General features: G+C 40.1%; 1 protein-coding gene across 4 annotated transcripts in view; it reads right to left on the bottom strand.

Annotated features, from left to right (window-relative positions):
* COL19A1 (collagen type XIX alpha 1 chain) overlaps nucleotides 1–20,135 on the bottom strand; it is a 337,142-nt gene that overhangs the window by 41,843 nt on the left and 275,164 nt on the right. For 3 of the 4 annotated variants that reach the window (XM_073336362.2, XM_078852101.1, XM_078852100.1), the window contains 9 exons: nucleotides 17,564–17,614; nucleotides 17,436–17,480; nucleotides 16,203–16,229; nucleotides 13,256–13,309; nucleotides 8,313–8,357; nucleotides 4,996–5,040; nucleotides 4,831–4,893; nucleotides 1,654–1,689; nucleotides 1,231–1,275 (listed from right to left, as the gene is read on the bottom strand). In XM_073336362.2, coding sequence (XP_073192463.1) covers nucleotides 1,231–1,275; nucleotides 1,654–1,689; nucleotides 4,831–4,893; nucleotides 4,996–5,040; nucleotides 8,313–8,357; nucleotides 13,256–13,309; nucleotides 16,203–16,229; nucleotides 17,436–17,480; nucleotides 17,564–17,614 — 411 coding nt within the window. The remainder of the gene's footprint in view (nucleotides 1–1,230; nucleotides 1,276–1,653; nucleotides 1,690–4,830; nucleotides 4,894–4,995; nucleotides 5,041–8,312; nucleotides 8,358–13,255; nucleotides 13,310–16,202; nucleotides 16,230–17,435; nucleotides 17,481–17,563; nucleotides 17,615–20,135) is intronic. The other variant, XM_078852102.1, reaches the window with a different exon arrangement.

Here is a 20,135-nt window from a genome sequence, read left to right as displayed (position 1 = left end):
CAATGCAGCCACGCTGCTCAGAATCCCGTCAATTATATTTAAGTACTGCTAGAACTAGTTGACACTTTCAAAGAGTCAGAAAAGTTGTAAGGGCACCCAATGTATGTTTTAGTGTCCAACCTTTGTTTGGGTGGCCATTTCCTTTATCTCAAAGGATACTAATTGTATGGAGAATCAATAAAATTAAAGAACACCGTAAAGGTCAAGGTATAGTAATATAACACTGTAGATAGTGGAATGTTTAATAAGAAGGTGGCTCATAAGTTTCATTTGGGTCCTTTATTTTTAAAGGCGAGAATAGAAAATTGCAAAATGTTAATCCACACAGGCGGAAAATGTTTTAAAAATGACACAAACTTCATTCTTTCTCCACATTATAATCTTTAGTTCCTCCTCACAAGTTACCCTAGGGCAGTGGGGGACAACCTCTGGTCCATCAGGGTAATCTGATTGTGGGCTGCAAGACATTTTGCTGACGTTGACCGTCCGCAGGCACAGTCCCCCGCAGTTCCAAGTGGCCGCAGTTCGCCATTCCCACCCTAGGGACAGGATTTTCTGATTCTCCAACTAAAATGTGTTGATGATGATGTTACACTGCAATTGTGGGGCTTTATTTCTGAGGAACAGAGACACATCACCAGTGGAGAACTGCTGATGGAGACAGAACTAGAACTAGCATTTTTGGGTGAGCCTGCAAAATAATTTTTTGTCACCTCCCCAAAATATAACTGATTCCAGGGCACGATAATCACACTGCTATGCACGGGGCTGCCTAACTGAGATGATTTCTTGACTGCCTGACTCAGACTTAACTGAATCATTTTATATAAAACATATGTGTGTGCTGGGTTCCTGGGGAGTGAAGGGGGGAACCTTTATTGCTCCCTCAACTGCCCATTGCTGCAGTAGAGCTTCGCTGCTTGTTCCTTTCCAACCTAGTGATTGATTTATATTGTCAAGGCCATCTTTGCTGGGAAAAAATGTTACAAACCTTTTTTCTTCACAAATGCTGAATTTTTCCTCTAAAATTCTAGTTCCCCAATTCAGGGGGGCCTCTGGTCCTGAACTTCTCACGACCTAAAAGCCGACACTTATAGAGTTCTCACAAAAAATATTTGTTGCTTTTGTCTCAAAGATTTAAAAGTATATTAGACAGACATCTGGATGTTCTCAAAAGTGCAAAGTCAAATAATGGTATATACTAGAAAGGATTATTACACCAAGACTTACACGTTCTCCTTTGGGACCTCTGTCACCTGCTCTTCCCATCTGACCCTGAAAATAATTTTTTTTGAAAATGTAACATACCTTGCTTAACAACTTGATTATACATTAATTTATTAACACAGCTGAAAGTAATTGTCTAGGACCAACAGTTACATTACCTGTGAAATATGAAATATATTAACATTCCAAATTATAAAAGGAGTACTTGTGGCACCTTAGAGACTAACAAATTTATTTGAGCATAAGCTTTCGTGAGCTACAGCTCACTTTATCAGATGCATCTGATAAAGTGAGCTGTAGCTCACAAAAGCTTATGCTCAAATAAATTTGTTAGTCTCTAAGGTGCCACAAGTACCCCTTTTCTTTTTGCGAATACAGACTAACACGGCTGCTACTCTGAAACCATTCCAAATTATGTTTTCCTACCTGAGGTCCTGGCAATCCATCTTTTCCATTTATTCCCTATAAAGAGAAAACTATGTTTTAACAATTTACTATAACCGCAGGTAAATAAATGCGTTAAAAAATAAGAAACAGGCAAGAAAAACTTTTAGATCTGTGATGGCACTAATAAATATTTGTAAAGATAAATAGCTGAGTCAGACGTTTGTGTTTTGGTGACGGCTGAAGTCAAGTGTAAAGAGCTGGAAGATGTGACGGACAAGAAAGTTTGAGCTTAAACTGCACTGCCACAACATGCTAGATTGGAGATGAGGAGGTAAAATAACATCTTAGTCAACACTTTATTCTATGATGATGCAATTTTGAAAGACAACTGAATTTGGAATTCTGCAAGTCAGAGTCAGTTTTATGGATGTGGGGGAAAATTATTGTTGACCCTATCCAATTCCAGTCTGCGGCAAGATCTATGCACTATATGCAACATAGGCAAGAGCGGTAATGCAAGAGGCCTACAGGCCTGCATCCTGTAAGACTTAGCTTAAGCTAAGCATTTGCGTATGCTGGGCAGTGGCATTTGACCCGGATAACGGACTAGTCCAACCTCTAGCTAGAAAAAAGCTAAAGGGCCAAAAGTTCCTAGCTGTCCATTATATGCAATCCCCCCGCAACCCTGCAAAAGCCCTTAGATAAGACGCTGCCACAATCAAACCGCAGATCTTGATAATAACAAAGTGCATCAGCACAGTACTAATTATGAAACAGTTTTATTTTATCTCCTTATAAGGCTTTACTAACAATGCTTGAGTGATAAAAATAAGGAAATATATCATTTGGCTTGGATTTGTAACCTATATAAGACTGGTATTATAGGGGCAGGACAGAGAGAGACCAGGGTGGTACCTATGTGTGACCATCTCTGTTTCCCTCTCCCTGCATACTTGTATTCAATAAAAGACCTCAGACTGTTTGAACCAAACAGATGGTGTGACTTGTTTTCCACAACATGGATATGGAACTGAATGCAAATGTTCCCAATTCTACACATGCACTAACATATGGCACACATTGCTCTTATTGTAGCTATTGGCCCTTAATTGCTGCAACATTTCAGAGAACAGATGAAAAGGGAAGTTGAAGGTAAAGCTATAAACCAACCTAAGTGCCCATTGTTCTAAATAACCCGGAAATATTTGAATTAAGTTTGTGATAAATACAGAGCCCTCTCCACACAGTCACAGAGGGCCCCAGATGCAGCAGAATCAGTGTGGTTCTGCTGAGTGAGAAGGAAGAATTTGAGGAATATGCACATGGAGAGTATTTTCCTTGCACACTATAAATGCAATTCCTTGAGGACTATGCATTTGCTCATACAGTAAATTGACTGAGGCAGGGAGAGGGATCATGTTGAGGGAGATGAGGAATAGATTTCTCTCTCTCTCTCTCTGGAGATCTCCTAAATTTTATCCCCAGTGGCAATGGCAGTCACTACTACAGCTTTGGGGCTGCATTAATGAATGTAGAGTTTCAGACGACGTTTTAAACTGGGTAAATTTGACATGGAAGAAAGTAAAGTAGAATAAGTACAGGTTCTATACAGGTTTTATAACCTTGCTCACTTACTTCCACATTGCCCAATTTAAAAAATGATATTCTTAGTTATAAATGCCAGCCCATCAGACTCAGCCTAGGCTCTCAAAACCCAGCCATATTCTTTCTACCAACCTGACCACTTATAAAGATTCTGAATCAGAGCTTAGCTCAAAATATTTTGTTAATGAGGTGCTAAAGTAACAGGGAGGCCAGCTCATCCATTATACCTGTATTGACTGCAATGCCAAGAGGAATAAAATCTGTTTCTACGTTAAAGAAAGAAAATATAACCCTAACAAAACACACACACAATATTTTTACAATTACTCCTCCCTGTTAGACTGCAATTTAAATATTGCTATTAGAGTTTTGTTACTTTATGGCTGAATTTGTAGGGTTTAAAGAGATGTTCAATGAACCTGCACCTCTCACTCTGACTCTGTCTGCTCTTGGGCTCGTGAGCACAAATGCAGCATTAGCCACTGGTGACAACTGTATTATTAGATTAATATGTGACATAAAACTACTGTACAGTGTTGCTAACTCTTGCAATTTTATTGTGAGTCTTGTGATATCTAGTGCTTTTCTAGAGTCAAGCAATTATAAGAGAATAATAAGATCCAAGTGAACCCCAAGACTCAAAAGCCACAATGCATGTATATATATTTAAATTCATGTTTTTTACACCCATCTCAACATTTTTGGGGGGCTGGCTCATGATTTTTTTAATGCTTGGGCTTGGCAATACTGACTTTATTGTTACTCCTAACCACCTTTAACTCCATATAACGTTACAACTATTGCTATTTATTTATTATTTAGTAAGAGTCACTTGTGTGCATTGTACTTTACAGAAAAACAGAAGGACAAGTTGCTGCTCCGAGACAGTTAAATATTGTACATAGTGACCCATCTTTCAGCTAGCTAGCTTCCTGGTCCTGCCTGATCCCTTGGGTACTACCAGAATAGAAATAACTATTATTATTTTTACTAATTAAATGAATTTGAGGCTGTAGGGTCAGATTTTAAAAGGTGCTCAACACACACCAGTTTCTATTCAGTACAATGGCAAACACTGGGTAAAGACACTTTTTGAAAATTTGACCTCTTCATTTAGGTGAAGCCCCATTTTCTATATGAATTCTTGGATTAACATCCCTACTCAAACAAACAAACAAACAAACAAACAAACAAACAAACAAACAAACAAACAAACAAACAAACAAACAAACAAACAGCCCCCCCCCCCCCAGGGGATCCTTTTTGTCAACAGGATAATTACCCATGACAATCCCAACCCCCATCCAGCATGAACTTGGACCTGCATGACCAATGCCTGGTTCTACAGCACCAGATGTTCATTTGAGGTTACCTCTCCATATATTATCAGGGTCAAATCTATTTATTTTGTAATCTCTGACAAGGCTGATTGGAGCACATGAAGGGTATGTCTATCTTGGAGCTGGGGTTGTGATTCCAAGCTCAAGGAGACAATATTTGAGCTAGTGTACTAAAAGTAGAGTGTAGTCACAGCAGTGCAGGCAGCAGGAGGGGTTAGCCACCACTAGCCTATACTTATCGGAGACACTAGCTATACAGTTAACTACTTACTGGTATTCCAGATTGCCCTTCTGGCCCAGGAAAGCCGATGTCTCCTACAGGGCCTCTTTCACCCTTAAATGAGACAAAACACACACACATATATAAAATCTTCCATTTTATATTTAGTATGCAGGAATGGCAACATAATAAGCCAGAGTTCAAACATGCACTCACTGGTTCCCCTGGCATTCCTGGTGGTCCTGGAGATCCAGTCTTTCCCTGTGGAGGGAGACCAAAAAGAAACATTTAAAATCTAAATTAACAGACCTAAAATATCCATTTCCTTTAAATGAAACAGAAAATATTATGCTTATTTGGTCAAAATATTCATGTAATCAACAGTTCACTAAATGCTTTCAGAGACCTTTCAGAAGTATTTTGTAAGAAATGCTTTTAAACACAGTTGTTTATTTTTGTTTCATATTTATCCAATTCCTTGTCCAAAAACAAATACTGCTTAGTTTAGCCTAATGAAAATCACTCTCCAAGTCGTCTTATTTTCATCCCAGAGAATCCATGCAGACACGGGAGCAGTACAGCATCTTCATTCCTTCCTGTCCATGACTTGTTGCTCCCTTAAGCCCAGCCTGCTCATGTCCCTGCACACATCCCACTATCTAGTTGGTGGTCGGCTTTCAGATCTCACTGACATTGATTGTGTTTGGATTATTTTTCTTTGGCATCCTAACATTTGTTTTCCTCCTGCAGTGTCCTCATCTTCATAATCTTTTCAATTTGGGGCTAATCTCATACCCTCATTTCACATCCTACTCTCCTGTCAATGTCTTTAAATCATTCCTCTTTACACCTGCCACTTTTCAAAGAACTCTCACCTTTACTGCCTCCAGCATTCTGATGTCTGTTTCATTTAAGGCAGCTGCTTCCAGACCATAGAGTAATACTGTGAGTACAGTAGTCTGATAAATTTTCATTTTGGTACCAAATGTAATGTTTTTTTCAGTCCATGATTTCACCAATTTCTGTGCAGCACTTTTGGCTAAGGCACATCCCCTTTTAAACTAATCCTTGATGCAACTGTTGGCCCTGATCGGGCTTCTTAGATACACATAAGATTCTACTTGTTCTACTACTCCCCTGCTGCATTTCAACACTTTATCTATTGTCCATTTTCCAAAATGAAACCACTTCTTCCTCTTGGCATTTATTGTAAGTACAAGTTGACTACACCAATTTTCCGAGGTAGTGAAGAGTATCATCATTAATTCAAAAGTGTCCATCCGCTGTAGGACACCATCTGCTTAAGGTAAGGAGCCTAATTTATCGTACCCTCCAACTCATCTAACATTTAATTCCATCTTGTCACTCATCAGTTCCTAACACATGATTCATGATTAGACCTGTACTAACTCTGTATCTACAGCAAAGAGTTCTGATACCCTGCCTTAGCTGAAACAGTTAATACCACACATGTTCTTCCTTTGTCCCCCACTACTTACCATATAATGAAGGGGCATGCTGAAGCAGGCATTTCAGAAGTTTAAAAAAAATGACATGAACAGCTTGTTTACTCACAAGAAGCAAACAAACACAAAACCCACAAATGTTTTTCCTTCTGATATTTGATAAATACAAGTCAGTAATGGACATAACTCTTTTATTCTAACTGTACTTTTTGAAACAAAACCAACAGAGATATGATGATTTACTTCAGTTAAGGATCTGACCCATCGACTGCTGCAGAAGCTTTGGCTGCATAAGGAATGAAGGATTAGCTCTATGCAAGTGGGGGCCCTGGAGTTTTTTTTAGCTTCTTAGTATGAGCTTCTCTAAAACTCTTACTCAGAAAACAGCTTAAAATACAAAGATATTTAATGTCCCCAAGTGGAAAAGAAGTGGCTTTCCCAGATTCTAGCGAACAAATTCCAGTCAAACTGGACCAATCTCCCCTAAAGTAAGATATCTGGAAAAACTCCCAGTGTTCTTCCCAGACTAATAAACTATAATGATTCTGTTATAGACCTTTCAATTTATGAATGAAAATTGTTTAATATAAAATGTTAAAGCAAATACTTTATTTTACAGGCCTTCACAGAATCACAAGTAATGGCATGCTTTACATCAGAGATGAAACAAACTCGTTAAATATTTTGTATCCAGCCAGAATTGAGAACAATACTTTACATTGAAACATGACTTGGGACATAACCACTGAGAAATCCACAGAGAATGAACAGTTATATAAGGGCTTTATGTCTGTCCTGGAGGTAGCAGAAGCCATGGATTCCGTGACTTTCCATGATCTCTGTGACTTCTGCAGTGGCCAGTGCAGCTGACCCCAGGGTCGCCCAAGCAGCTGGCTCGGGAGCCAGCTGCTCAGGTGGTCCTGGGGACAGCCACAGCAGCTGCTGCTAGAGAGGCTCTGCAGCCAGCCACTCGGGCAGCCCCGCAGCCAGCAGCACTGGCTGCAGCTGGAAAAGCCCCAGGGCCAGCCATACAACTGCTGCTCGGGCAGCCTGGGGCAGCTGGCCCTGGGGACCGCCTAAGCAGTGGCCGGTACAACTGGCCACGGAGACTGCCTGAGCAGCGGCTAGTGCGGCTGGCCCTGGGGACTGCCCGAGCAGCAATCCCCAGGGTGGCCAGAGCAACTGCAGCTCCAGAGCAGTGGAGCTGCAGGTTTTTGCCTGGAGCTGAAGCGGAGCCAGAGCACAGCTCCAAAGCCCTGCTTTTTACTTATTTTAGAGGACCTTAACTAAATTGAACTGCTTAATCTTGGTGTTCTTCACTTATTGGAACAGTGGATAATGGAAACAATGTACAGATATCCACTATCTTTTTAAATTCATGATACACATTCACAATTAAAAAACAGTTCCTGAACTGGTTAGGAGCTTCCCAAATTTAATAGTAATGAGTTTATTTGCATAAACTGAGTGCTGTTATCATACTGCCTGCTGAAAAACTGAGGATATCTTTTTTTTTAAGCAAACTGAAATTGCAATCTAAAGAAAAGTTGCATTTATTTCATGTAGGAAAAGAAATGAACATTTAAAATTTACCTTTACAGTTGTATTTATCTTTACACCTACAACAAAATTTCTGGCTGGTCCCTGCGAGCTTAAATGCCTTTCAGAGACATCTCCTAATGTCAACATATTAGAAATATGTTCAGAGGCCTTTTTATCTCCAAGAATATATAAAATGGCTTCTTTATTTGCCTTTTAATAAACTGAGGACATTCAGAACAATCTCATAAACTTTTTGACACAGTATATATAAGCAACCTTGAATTCGGACCTGCATCACATATTTATCTCATTCTCTCCTATCATTTTATTAAAAAGGCTTTGATGTTAAGATTGGAAACTCTGTAGCTCAAGGATCTTGTCTTCATACATGTCTATAAAATTTCTAGCAAACTATTGGTACTCCACAAATAGTAATTAGTAGTGTGGATGAGCATCTTTTAGGCTTTGACATTTTTTTTCAACTTTTCCCAAGAAATAAACTGTTTCTTTCATGAACATACTCACTGGTAACCCTGGTGCTCCTGGTGAACCAGCAGGTCCCAGATCTCCCTAAGGAAAAGATACCACTGCATTGTAATATTTCCAGCAAATGAGGATACAGAGTCTTCAAACAGTATTAGTTAAAGATCTGATAAGAATAGGAGATGCAGGATTGTGTGAATTCTTATATTTAGTTCTGCCATTGACTCATTTTTGGCACTGAGTAAGTCATATAATCCCTTGTATTTTAGTTCCCTGTCTGCAATGTCATTGTCAAGGTTCCTTTCCCATTCTGAACTCTAGGGTACAGATGCAGGGATCTGCATGAAAACCTCCTAAGCTTACTTTTACCAGCTTAGGTTAAAACTTCCCCAAGGTACAAACTATTTTACCCTTTGCACTTGGACTTCCACTGCCACCACCAAACGTTTATCTGGGTTTATTTTTATTGGGAAAGTGTTGTTTGGAAACGTCTTTCCCCCCAAAATCCTCCCAACCCTTGCACCCCACTTCCTGGGGAAGGTTTGGTAAAAATCCTCACCAATTTGCACAGGTGACCACAGACCCAAACCCTTAGATCTTAAGAACAATGAAAAAACATTTAGTTTCTGAAAAGAAGAATTTTAATAGAAGGAAAAAGAATCACCTCTGTAAAATCAGGATGGTAAATACCTGATTCAAAACATAGAGAATCCCTCTAGGCAAAACCTTGAATCAGGTAAATACCTGATTCAAAACATAGAGAATCCCTCTAGGCAAAACCTTAAGTTACAAAAAGACACAAAGACAGGAATATCCATTCCTTTCAGCACAGCTCAATTTCTCAGCCATTTAAAGAAATCATAATCTAACACATATCTAGCGAGATTACTTTCTAAATTCTAAGACTCCATTCCTGTTCTGTCCCCAGCAAAAGCATCACACAGACAGACCCTTTGTTTTTGCCTTCCCCCAGCTTTTGAAAGTATCTTGTCTCCTCATTGGTCATTTTGGTCAGGTGCTAGCGAGGTTATCCTAGCTTCTTAACCCTTTACAGGTGAGAGGATTTTTCCTCTGGCCAGGAGGGATTTTAAAGGGGTTTACCCTTCCCTTTATATTTATGACAGTCATCATTTGTGTATTTGCCCTTATGTTCAATCAAAAGGATATTCAGGTGAAAGTTAATGTTAAAAATGCTTTAAAATGGACCAGAGTCAAGTATCTGACCAACATGCAGATCTCCAAATAATCCTCATTTATACTCATGGCAGTGACCAGAATTAACAAAGTATAATTCAGTATTGTACGAGCATCTTTTCCTTCTATGTCACCTTAAACTAGTTGGCACTAATACCAACATTATAGCTACATGCAGGGTCCTGTATTACACGGGAAGGGAGTCTAAGAGCATAAGGAGTTCTGAGTTCTACTTCTGCCTTTACTATAGGTTTTTTCTTTGATTCAGGATGCCTCAGTTTCAACATATATAAAATAGGGTTGACGATGGTAATAAGTAACACAACTACGTTACAAGGTACTGTGAGAACACATTAATTGTCTTTAATGAGTTTTGAGACCCTCAGATCAAAGATGCAAGTATAACATACTACAGTAGAGATTGACATTAACTAGATGGTACATCTCAAAGTCTTTTGGGCATTTCATTTGGTGCAGACAACAAGTAAAATACATGTAGCTTTTTGCCATTTTGGGGGCTTCAGAAATGCAGCTCCCAGGAGCTCTCACAGATGGAGAGTAATGCAGAGACTGAGACCGCAGCAATTGAAACAGCTTGGTACGTGCATGAGACCACAACTAATACCAGGGATTGGGACAGAGGAGTCACCAGGCTAGAGGCCTGACAGAAATGCCCAGGTAGCCACCTGCAGGCTACAACCACTTCCAAATGGTCGAGGCTGCCCAGCCATGTCCTGCTCATGGACAGGCACTGTGCTCAAGGGATGGGAGTCAGCAGCTGGGTACTGGCTGCTAGTAAGAGTATGAGACAGACCTCCTGGGTTGCTCTCCGTAGAGCATGCAAAAGAACTTCAATTTTCCTGTCAGCCACAAGGGCCTGGCCAATGGGAAACACCCAGTTTCCCAGAGGATGTTCCATCTCCCCTAGGTGTCTGTGAAACAAAGCCACTTCTTCCACCCAACCAATAACCAGTCTTCAGCAAAACCCAAGAGGGTCAGAAGACTTCATAGGGAGAAGATTGTTTGCCAGCCTCACCCATTAGGCCCCCCTTGCTCTGGAAAACAAGGGTGTGACATTATTGACTTGAACTGGGACCATATAGATCATTGTTGCAACCAAGATCCTGTAGTGGCACCAAATCTCATATAAAGGGGGTCAAATGAGGTGTCTAAGACAAGGTTATGGTTTGCTGATTATGATTATGCTGTCTATATGTGTGTATCATTTTTGTAGTGGAAGTTATGAATAGTGCCTTTATACTGTCTGTATTTCAAACTTGTGCTATGCTTCTTGGGGACACCCCAAACAAGTTGGTGTCAGCTCTGCCTAGCCTGCTTGATGGCCCATTAAGAACCATCAGCTATACAACTGACCCACTGACAGAAGGCAGACACGCCTGGTGACTCAGCAAGGCATGCAGGGATATGCCTATGGACAGAACTCTGAGGTTTTTCCATGCTATGTGCTGGACAGCTTGTCTTTGGAACAAAGAAAGCAGAGACCACATGGCAAGAGAATATAAAAAGCTGCTGCAGCTCCTCCATCTTGTCTTCAATCCTGCTTCTTACCTTTGGAGGGACTTTGCTACACTGAAGCTTTGAACGAAGGACTGAATGACCCATCCCAGCTGTGGATGTTCTCCAGAGACTTGATTTGAACCTGCAGTTTATTCTATCACTGCTGCAAGCCTGAACCAAGAACTTTGCCATTACTGTATGTAATTGATTCCATTTAACCAATTCTAGCTCTCATCTATATCTTTTTCCTTTTATGAATAAACCTTTAGATTTTAGATTCTAAAGGATTGGCAACAGCGTGATTTGTGGGTAAGATCTGATTTGTATATAGACCTGGGTCTGGGGCTTGATCCTTTGGGATTGAGAGAACCTTTTTTCTTTTACTGGGGTATTGGTTTTCATAACCATTTATCCCCATAATGAGTGGCACTGGTGGAGATACTGGGAAACTGGAGTGTCTAAGGGAATTGCTTGTGTGACTTGTGGTTAGCCAGTGGGGTGAGACCAAAGTCTTCTCTGTTTGGATGGTTTGGTTTGCCTTAGAGGTGAAAAACCCCAACCTTGGGTTGTAACTTCCCTGATTTAAGCAATTTGTCCTGAATTTGCACTCTCAGTTGGGTCCCGCCAGAACCAGCATCGTTACAAAGGGAAAGCCAGGGTTGGGGCCACCTGGGATCTGCTCCACCCAATGTGGGATCTGCCTTGCATCTTTAACAAGGAATACTTGGGAAACATCACCTAGATAGACCAAAAAGGGTGCCGGGGCAAGGAAAGCCCTGGTTTGTGTGTGCACAGCCAACTGAAAGCTCATCTGGAATCAAAGTGGTGGTCAGGCCTACAACCTTTACATGATAATTTCACTGCACAACTCACCTCTGTTCTGTCAGCCTATAGAGCTCCAACACAGCAACAGCATTCACACCAACCACCTGGGACCTGCAGGCAGACTCTGGGATCACACCTATTTATTTGTATAGTCTATGTGGGATTTTGACTGTATTTGCTTATTAGAAGAATGTTTTTATTTCAGGAAGGGTCTGATTGTGGTTGTGAGGTTTAATCTGTTCATTCATTTATCAGTTCCCTTGCCTGTTCCCTTTACCTAATTCCTGTCTTTGCCCCTTCTTAATTAATCATAGCCTTTCTCTTAATAATGTGTTTATTCCTTTTTTAAACTTTGTTAGTCTACAGTTGCTTTTAATTTGTAATGTCCTAGAAGTCACAAGGGTTGCATATTAACTTATTTACCTGGCCATAGCTGGACACACTGTGTACTGAGAATGTAGTTTAGCTTCAGTGACTAGCAAGTTAAGAGTTGAGACCTGCCATCAGTCCATGGATTCAAGAGAATCGAGTGCTCGTTGGTCCTAAACTGGGACACAAAGCCGGAAGAAGGAGCAAGTGGACTCTACCATGCTTGGGGATCAGACATGCTCCAGAAGGGGCTACATACAGACTCATTATAACATCAGAAGTGCAAAACAAAAATGGTTACAATCCACATATTTAAAAATAGCAGGTCAAATCCTACAAGGCAAGAGAGTTTGGGAGCAGGACTGGACCCACTGGAAGTTGCAGGCACTCAGCATCTCTCTGGATTTGATCCAATCTGCTTACCTAGATTTTTAGTATAATTTAAATTAGCCTTCTTTGTATAAGTCATGCATGCAGATAGTCCCAGGGTTACAGTCTCAGGGTTACAGTATTAGCCTATAGCACTATCATTTGGGATCTTTGCCTCAGAAATGCATTTAAAATGGGGCAGCATAACTAGACTAGATGAGGAAGACGATGTTTGGTCAAGGGGAATAAAAGCCAGGCAACATACCTAGGGGCATATCAAAGGGTTTGTGTCTTCTGCTAAGGAGTGCCTTGCACTTTTAATCAGCATTAATCAAGGAAGTAACTTGTTGAATAAAATCAAAGTGGCTGCTCTAATACTAATGGAATAGAATGAATGACTGGTAATGGATGGAAGGCTGACTACACACAGATTGTTTTTCCTGGAAAACTGGGATTTTACATTGATTGAATTGTATTATTTAGACCTAGATTTAAACAGAAAATGAAAAGACAGGTAGGCACACGACATTTCTACATATGCAGACCCAATCTTGCATGAAACATTCTGCTGCAGATAGACACCATCAACAAGTGAACAGCCTTTTAAATGAAGGAAACATTTCCCTGCCAATAAACACTGTAGATATACAAAAGTAGCAGCAATACCAATGGAAAAGAAGAGAGGATATTTTTCTTTAATGAAGTCGTACCTTTTCTCCTGGAAATCCCTCTAGTCCAGGTAGTCCCATTGGACCTGGTTCTCCCTGTTTGTTTTAAAAGTGTAGTTTAGATTAAAAATTCTGCATTCTGAATGACATAAAAATAGTAATATAGTAAATAAAAGCAAAGCATTCAATTTAAGATTATTTAACAACCAGCTAAATATTCTATTTGCTTTGAGTGAACAGCTTTTGCTATGTGTTGTTTTTATGACCTGATAATTAGAACTATTCCCAGAACAAGTATGTGTTTATTTTCTGATTAATTGTTTCAGTTTTGATTAAGAACCTAATCAGAAAGAATCCCCTCTGCTGTATCTACTTGGTCAAGGTCAGCACTAAACCACTTTCAGTCAATAAAGGGAGAGGTTTGAATGTACGTTGTCAATTAGACAAGTAACATGGGTTGCAAGGTTACTCCAGAATTTGCCTTTTGACAGTCAAAAAAAGATGCGTCTAGGGGCTTCAGAGGAAAACTCTCTTCCCTAAGTAAAGCCTATTCTCCCTAGGGATGTGTAGATCAAGAGCACTCCAGCATTAAGTCTACAAGCTTTGGAAGAAAAGCAAGAAAATGAGTGAGATGATGTAGCAACTACTGAACAGTAATTCAGCTTTACAGACAAGTAATAGTGAGTACAAAATAAAATAAATAAAGGGGGACATTTACCATTACAAGCTATTTATCTAGCTATCTTGGAGTTTTATACTACTGCCCATCACCATAGTATCTGAGTGCTTTACACGTAAAATCAATAACAAAATCCCAAGCGGATTTCATGGCTTCTCTGTAATTTCTCCCTTTAATGGGGTCAGAACTTTGTTTGGGATATAGAGGTTTTCTGAGGATTTAGGGGGTTGAGAGTGGTTTGGGAATAGAAGGAGTGTTCAAATTCCAAATATTACTTCCGTGGTAAGGCTTTTTCTAGAGATGGTGAGACTTTGGATTTGCCCAATATCTTTTAGAAGATTGTTCCTTACCAAGAGCCACTCAACAGAGACTGCTTTGTTCCTAGCTTTCACATACTTCATCCTGCGCTTTGTAACCTGCACTATACTAGAGGAGTGCAGATATCACATGGGTTCATATATTTGGTCTTTGATGTAGCTGGGGCTTCATCCATTAATTGCTTTGAAAATGAGGACCAAAACCTTAAACTGTCATCAGAGGCTGACTTGAGTCTGTCCAGTGGAAGGACTTGTGCACAGGTGTAATGTGTTCTAAGTGACTAGAAATATGGAGAAAGTAGGCAGTCATTGCATCATCTTCACATTGAGCTTTAGATACAATGAGTTATGTTAATCCAGCCTGGTGGTGACAAATGCATGGATCACCATGGTCAGGTCCTCATATGGAGGAAGGGACATTTCCTAGCAAGCTGGAGGTGCAAGATGGCATTTTTGGAAACTGACTATACCTCACCATCCAAGTTTAATAAGGAGTAAAAGTGGACCCCAATGCTTCACACCACTGTGATACATGAGGGCTGTCTGGCTTCAATGGAAGGTGTAGAAAACATCTTGTCCAGCTTTTCAAAGCATTTCCCTTTTTAATCAGCATCACTATGGTCTTGCCTGGGTTCAGCTTGAGCCAGCTGCTCATCATCCAAGAGCTATTTCATGTAGGCAATCTGAAAGTTTAGGAGTGGCAGTAGGTGTTTCAGCTGACAATGAGATATGTAGGTGAGAGTTACAAGCATGTAATGGTAGTTTTGCCTCCTTTACTGCAGTGGTGCAGTTCTGTAAGTGTGGGTTTGTGCTGCTTTGTCCCTCATGACCATGGTATTTGTGCATTCCTTATACTGTGCTATATTTAACTGCTGTGAGTGGTAAATGTCTAGTTTTTAATGGCACCCACTGCATTATGTTAAATAAATTGGCATCCTTTTGTCTGTGAGAGACAGTGGGAATTGCAGCCTATGATGTGGATGGTTTTCAATGTCTCATGTGACTGAATAGTCCAATCCGAGATTTGCAAGATCTTTGGCAGTTATTGCAAATGTATGTATCTTGGTTGGGAGCTGCTTGCTTCCTATGGGCTCTTTAAAAATTTCATATTAAAACTGAAAAAATATTAAATGGTGTCAAAGTACAAACAATATCTACCAAAACCTGGGTATTGCAAAGCTTTTCTGTTTGTTCCAAAAATGTAAATATATGAAATAAAGGTTTTGTGAAAAGGGTAGATTGCAATCTTTGAGGAGAAAGAGCAAAGCATTCAGTGAATCAGCTTTATTATGATAGGTTTTGAATGTGAAGCTATACAATTGAGATGTACTGGAGCTCCAGTTATTATCAACTTCTTGGCAGCTGCAGACAGCCTGATCATATTCTAATTACTATTGAGCATTAATCCCTCATTACACTGTTCCTTAAGAAAACAGTCTTCTGGTTGCTAAATGGTGGTACGATGTGATCACCTCCTGTGAGCAATTTCAATTTACATGTTACTGCTTTGGACTCAAAATTAAAACATTTTCCATCTTTATTTCTAGTGGGCCTGCTTCAAGTAGTGATTTAATCTCTTGAAATAATACAAATTCTTCATACTAAAATGCCTCTATAGATTACTAAACAGAGAACAAAATCCACAGACAGCTTATATAATGTATCACTGAACATAATTAACATTAACAGCTGTAAAAAGAAATCTATTGACCTGGAGCTGTACCTTTCTCTAGCCTTGGTTATAAAACAAGGTTTTTTAAATGTACTGATAGAGTAACTTCCTGCTCAAGGAGATTATCTGGACTGTCCCACTCACATGGCTGGGACCATACTCTGATATTTTGGGGGGGGGGGCTCTTCTGATGATCTATGAAGTCCTCAGTTCCCTAGTAAGTCCTCCCACTCCTTTCTCAGCATCATCCCCACATCCCAACTCATGAAGACACACTTGTCAGTATGACGGAAATGACACATTCCAATAAAATATACATACCACAGTACCAGGATCACCTTTTGGACCCTGCAAAGAATGATTTAAAAGGTATTAGAAAATAACTTAACACAATTAGACAAGAATGTGATGTCTTTAACATTACCACAATATATAACAACAAGTGTAATAAAATGGTCATGTAGTGTATTCAGAATCACTACAAGCAGCAATCTTATTTAGTTAAATTTGGGTCAAATCCTAGTGTATGTTATTCCATCGTACAGAGCAGGGCATAGCTCTGTGGCCTGGCTTGATTCTGTGCCACAAAGTGCAAATAATGTCACAAAGGGGAAAGCAGCACCTCATTAGTGGCCACAAAGGGTTTACACAGCTGCCAAAATGATTATGCCCAAGGGTGGGGAGTCTACCTATGGCTATAACATCACAAAGGCACTAACCATGTGGCTCTTTGGCTCCAAAGGCCACGTGTATGTGTAAGAGGGATGGGGAAGACAGAGTCCACCTTAGACCCACAGGAATACAAAGGGGCAGAATAGCCCAAAGGTTACCACTGCCTGACAGATCTCTTTCAGAGTTCTCACCCAGGATGGCAGCAGCACCTATGGGACTCACGGAAATTGAGGGGAGGGATACATTCACTCCATACGACTCCCACATTCTCCTCGACATCCAGAGAGGTAGGGTAGACAAATGGGGAAACCGAGGCAGAGAAATTAAGAGACTTGTCCAAAGTTATGCAGCGAGTCAGTGACAGCACTAGACTAGAATTAATGAGTTCCTTATTTTCAACACCAAATTTAATGCGCTACTGAACAACACTGCCTCTAAAGATAAAAAGTGAACTATATGTTTTAAGAATTATTACATTACTGCAATATATAGTCCAAGATCAAATTATTTTTGTGCCCAGTTCTGCAACCTATATTCATATTAAACTGCATTTACTCAAGGAGTAGTCCCATTAATTTTAATCAGGGTATTGGCATTTTTTTAAGTACTTTTCAGCAAAATCTAGGGTTGTAATTCTCAATATTTAAATTAAAATTTTAGTCATTCTCTCAGTGTATGCTAGGCTGTTTGTTACACACACTTACAAAATGTGTGTTTTATTATTAATGTGTATCAGTCACATCCTATCTGAGTTGTTTTTTCTGACTTTTCAAATGTAAAGTCTTCTGTCACCCAGCTAACAAACAAGTTGCATGCAAGATGCGAAGCTCTCTGTAAATGTTTTACACTAAATATTACAGATGATATCTATTAAATACTTACAGGAGGGCCTGGTGGACCAGGATAAGTAGCAACGCTTACACCTCCCTGGGGAAAGAAAACAATTTTCATTTGTTCCATAAGGCAGTAATCAGGAAAAAACTGTTAAATCATTTAATAAAGAAAAATACCTGTAGTTTATATAAGCTGCTCATTCCATTCCTTTCATTGTAAGGCATACCCTTAAAATATGAAAATATTCAGAAAATATTTTTAAAAAAATCACAACTATGAACTATGGAGATTAAATCAATGGAAAAACAGCTTTTCATTCTTTGAATTGCTAGTACACAAAGCCAAAGTACCATTTCCGTTAATGAGTCTTGTGACAGATATGACAACTACTGTTAGGGGGCTTATTCCTTCACCCACTTACTTCCCTGGTCCTTCTCACATGAACAGAGAGCAACAATACCCCAAGTCCAAAGGTGCAAACAATTCAATGTTTATTGGGGTGAACTTCCAGCAAGGGTGATTCCAGTTTCCTTCCTTAGTGTCCCCCTTCCCAGCTCTGATACCACAGAGCCTTACACCTGTATCCCTGTTCCCATTCCTGCCCTTAGCCAAACATGATTCCAATTTCCTCACCCCCATTTCCTGTTCCCATTTCCCCCCCCCACACACACTTCCTGATTGACTGCAGACTATATAGTAAAACTTGAGTTCTGTTTAGCTACACCTTAACCAATCATTTTACTGAAATTTAATAAACCAATCCTAACATATTGTAACATGATTATTTAACCAATTATATCCCACCACCTTAATTAGTTTACACCCAGCAAAATTAATTATACAGCAGACAGGAACAATCAGAGATTATACAGATAAACAATAGCGAAGTGGGAACTATAATGACAAAACAATACAGAAGTGAGGATTTCACATCCCAGCTCTTGATAAGTGAGTTCTTGCCAGACAGGATGCTATCAAACTAAGTTTCCTTTTACATCTTCTAGGCACTTCCCTTTCTCTGGCAGCAATAGGCATTATTAGGACAGGATTGTATTCCTAACAGCCCAATAGCATTTTATTTCAATGTGACTAGTTTGGAATGTGAGGATGTGATCCGTCGCTTCCCAGCTTATGGCAGCCTCTGTCGCTTAGCCAAAGGCCTTAGCCTAAGCACAGGGCCTCAGACTGTCACAGTAAGAGAAGGACCTTACACTGGTAGACAGTGATTTTGATTCCTTCTTTTATACCTCTATAACTAGCCAATACCTCTATAACTAGCCAAGTGATAAGAATACACCTAAATTCTTAGAGTATAGGCCTTCACCGACAGGCCTGAATATCTATATCCTAATAACTACCTGAAATATCCTGAAGAAACCTTATTGAATTCAGTTTATTATCTTTGCGTGTAATTCCATGGGGGGGGGGGGGGGGGGCTCAATTCTCCAGGAACTAAGAGGAGTGGGAGGTAGTTAGGAAAATTCACTCCATTTGTAACACCTCCAGAGAGTTACCACCACCTGGAAGGAGGTTCACAAACACTGGTTCAAACCGGATTCTCCAGGGGCCAACCAGGGCCGGCTCTACCGTTTTTGCTGCCTCAAGCAGTGAAAAAACCTGTCACCGCCGAATTGCCGCCGTAGACAGCAGGAGAGAGAGAAGCAGCCACCAAATTGCTGCAGTCACGGAAACTCTGCCGCCCCTTTCTAACTGCCACCCCAAGCACCTGCTTAGAACGCTGGTGCCTGGAGCTGGCCCTGGGGCCAACAAAGAAAGACTTAAAACAGATTCAGTGCATTTTTTCTGATCCAGTAAACAGACAGAACCTTCTGTCCAAGGGGGGCCCCAATCCTTGGAAGGACATGGCTCAGTCTGTGTGTTTGTTCTGAGCTAACTGCTGTTATGAACTTGTGACCACAGAATAAACCCTTGGTGGGGTGTGAAGGACTACTGGCCAGAGCCTCTGTTGTAGTCAGGGGGTGACCTCTCATATGTTTATTGGCACGTATGTAGGTTCTTTTATTGTTTTTAACATGTTTTCTCTGTAATGCTTTTCCTAAAAATAAATGTACTTGCTTAGAAAGACCGGTGTGGCAACTTAATTGTGGCAATTACCCTGTTTACCATCTCTGAGGAGAAAAGTAAACCAGGCCTGTTTAGGCAGTCGGACTTTTCTGGGGAACACTGTGTCAGCAGGGAGCTGTGCAGCCTGGAATTACCGTGCTCAGAAGGGAGAGAGACATATGTCTACGCCCAGAGTGGTGGTGGCTGGGCAGCAGAAAGCCTATGAGTGGGTGCCCTTGTGGGACCCTAGGAGGGAATATAGGTGCAACTGCCCCAAAGTGTGACAGGTCTGTCCTGCAAAAATTCCAGTGAAGTCATTTAAGAGTTCGGGATGTGTGATGAATGGAAGATTGGGCTTTTTATCAGCTAATAAAAATGAAGGCTCATGAATCCTAAGGTAACTGTATAACTTTTATTATATAAAATTGCCAAACCATTTATGTGACTGGCCAAATGATGTGCGTAAAGGAATTCAAGGTATTGTACATTTCATTTTTTATCACCTTAAAAAGTTACATGTTAAATGAAAACTGCAAAGCATTTGAGTCAGGCTTCAAATACTTCAAGAATATAGAGGCTTGTACTGTAGCTTTGAATTAATGCTCAAATTTGACAGATGAGACACTAATAAATTCAGAAGAAAAATTATGAATTCAATAAAATTCAATAACTGAACTACCAGTT

Source organism: Lepidochelys kempii, chromosome 3, assembly GCF_965140285.1.
Source record: "Lepidochelys kempii isolate rLepKem1 chromosome 3, rLepKem1.hap1, whole genome shotgun sequence".
Classification (NCBI taxonomy): Eukaryota; Metazoa; Chordata; order Testudines; family Cheloniidae; genus Lepidochelys; species Lepidochelys kempii.
Note: the sequence above shows the minus strand (reverse complement) of the source record. Positions and strands in the feature narration are given on the sequence as shown.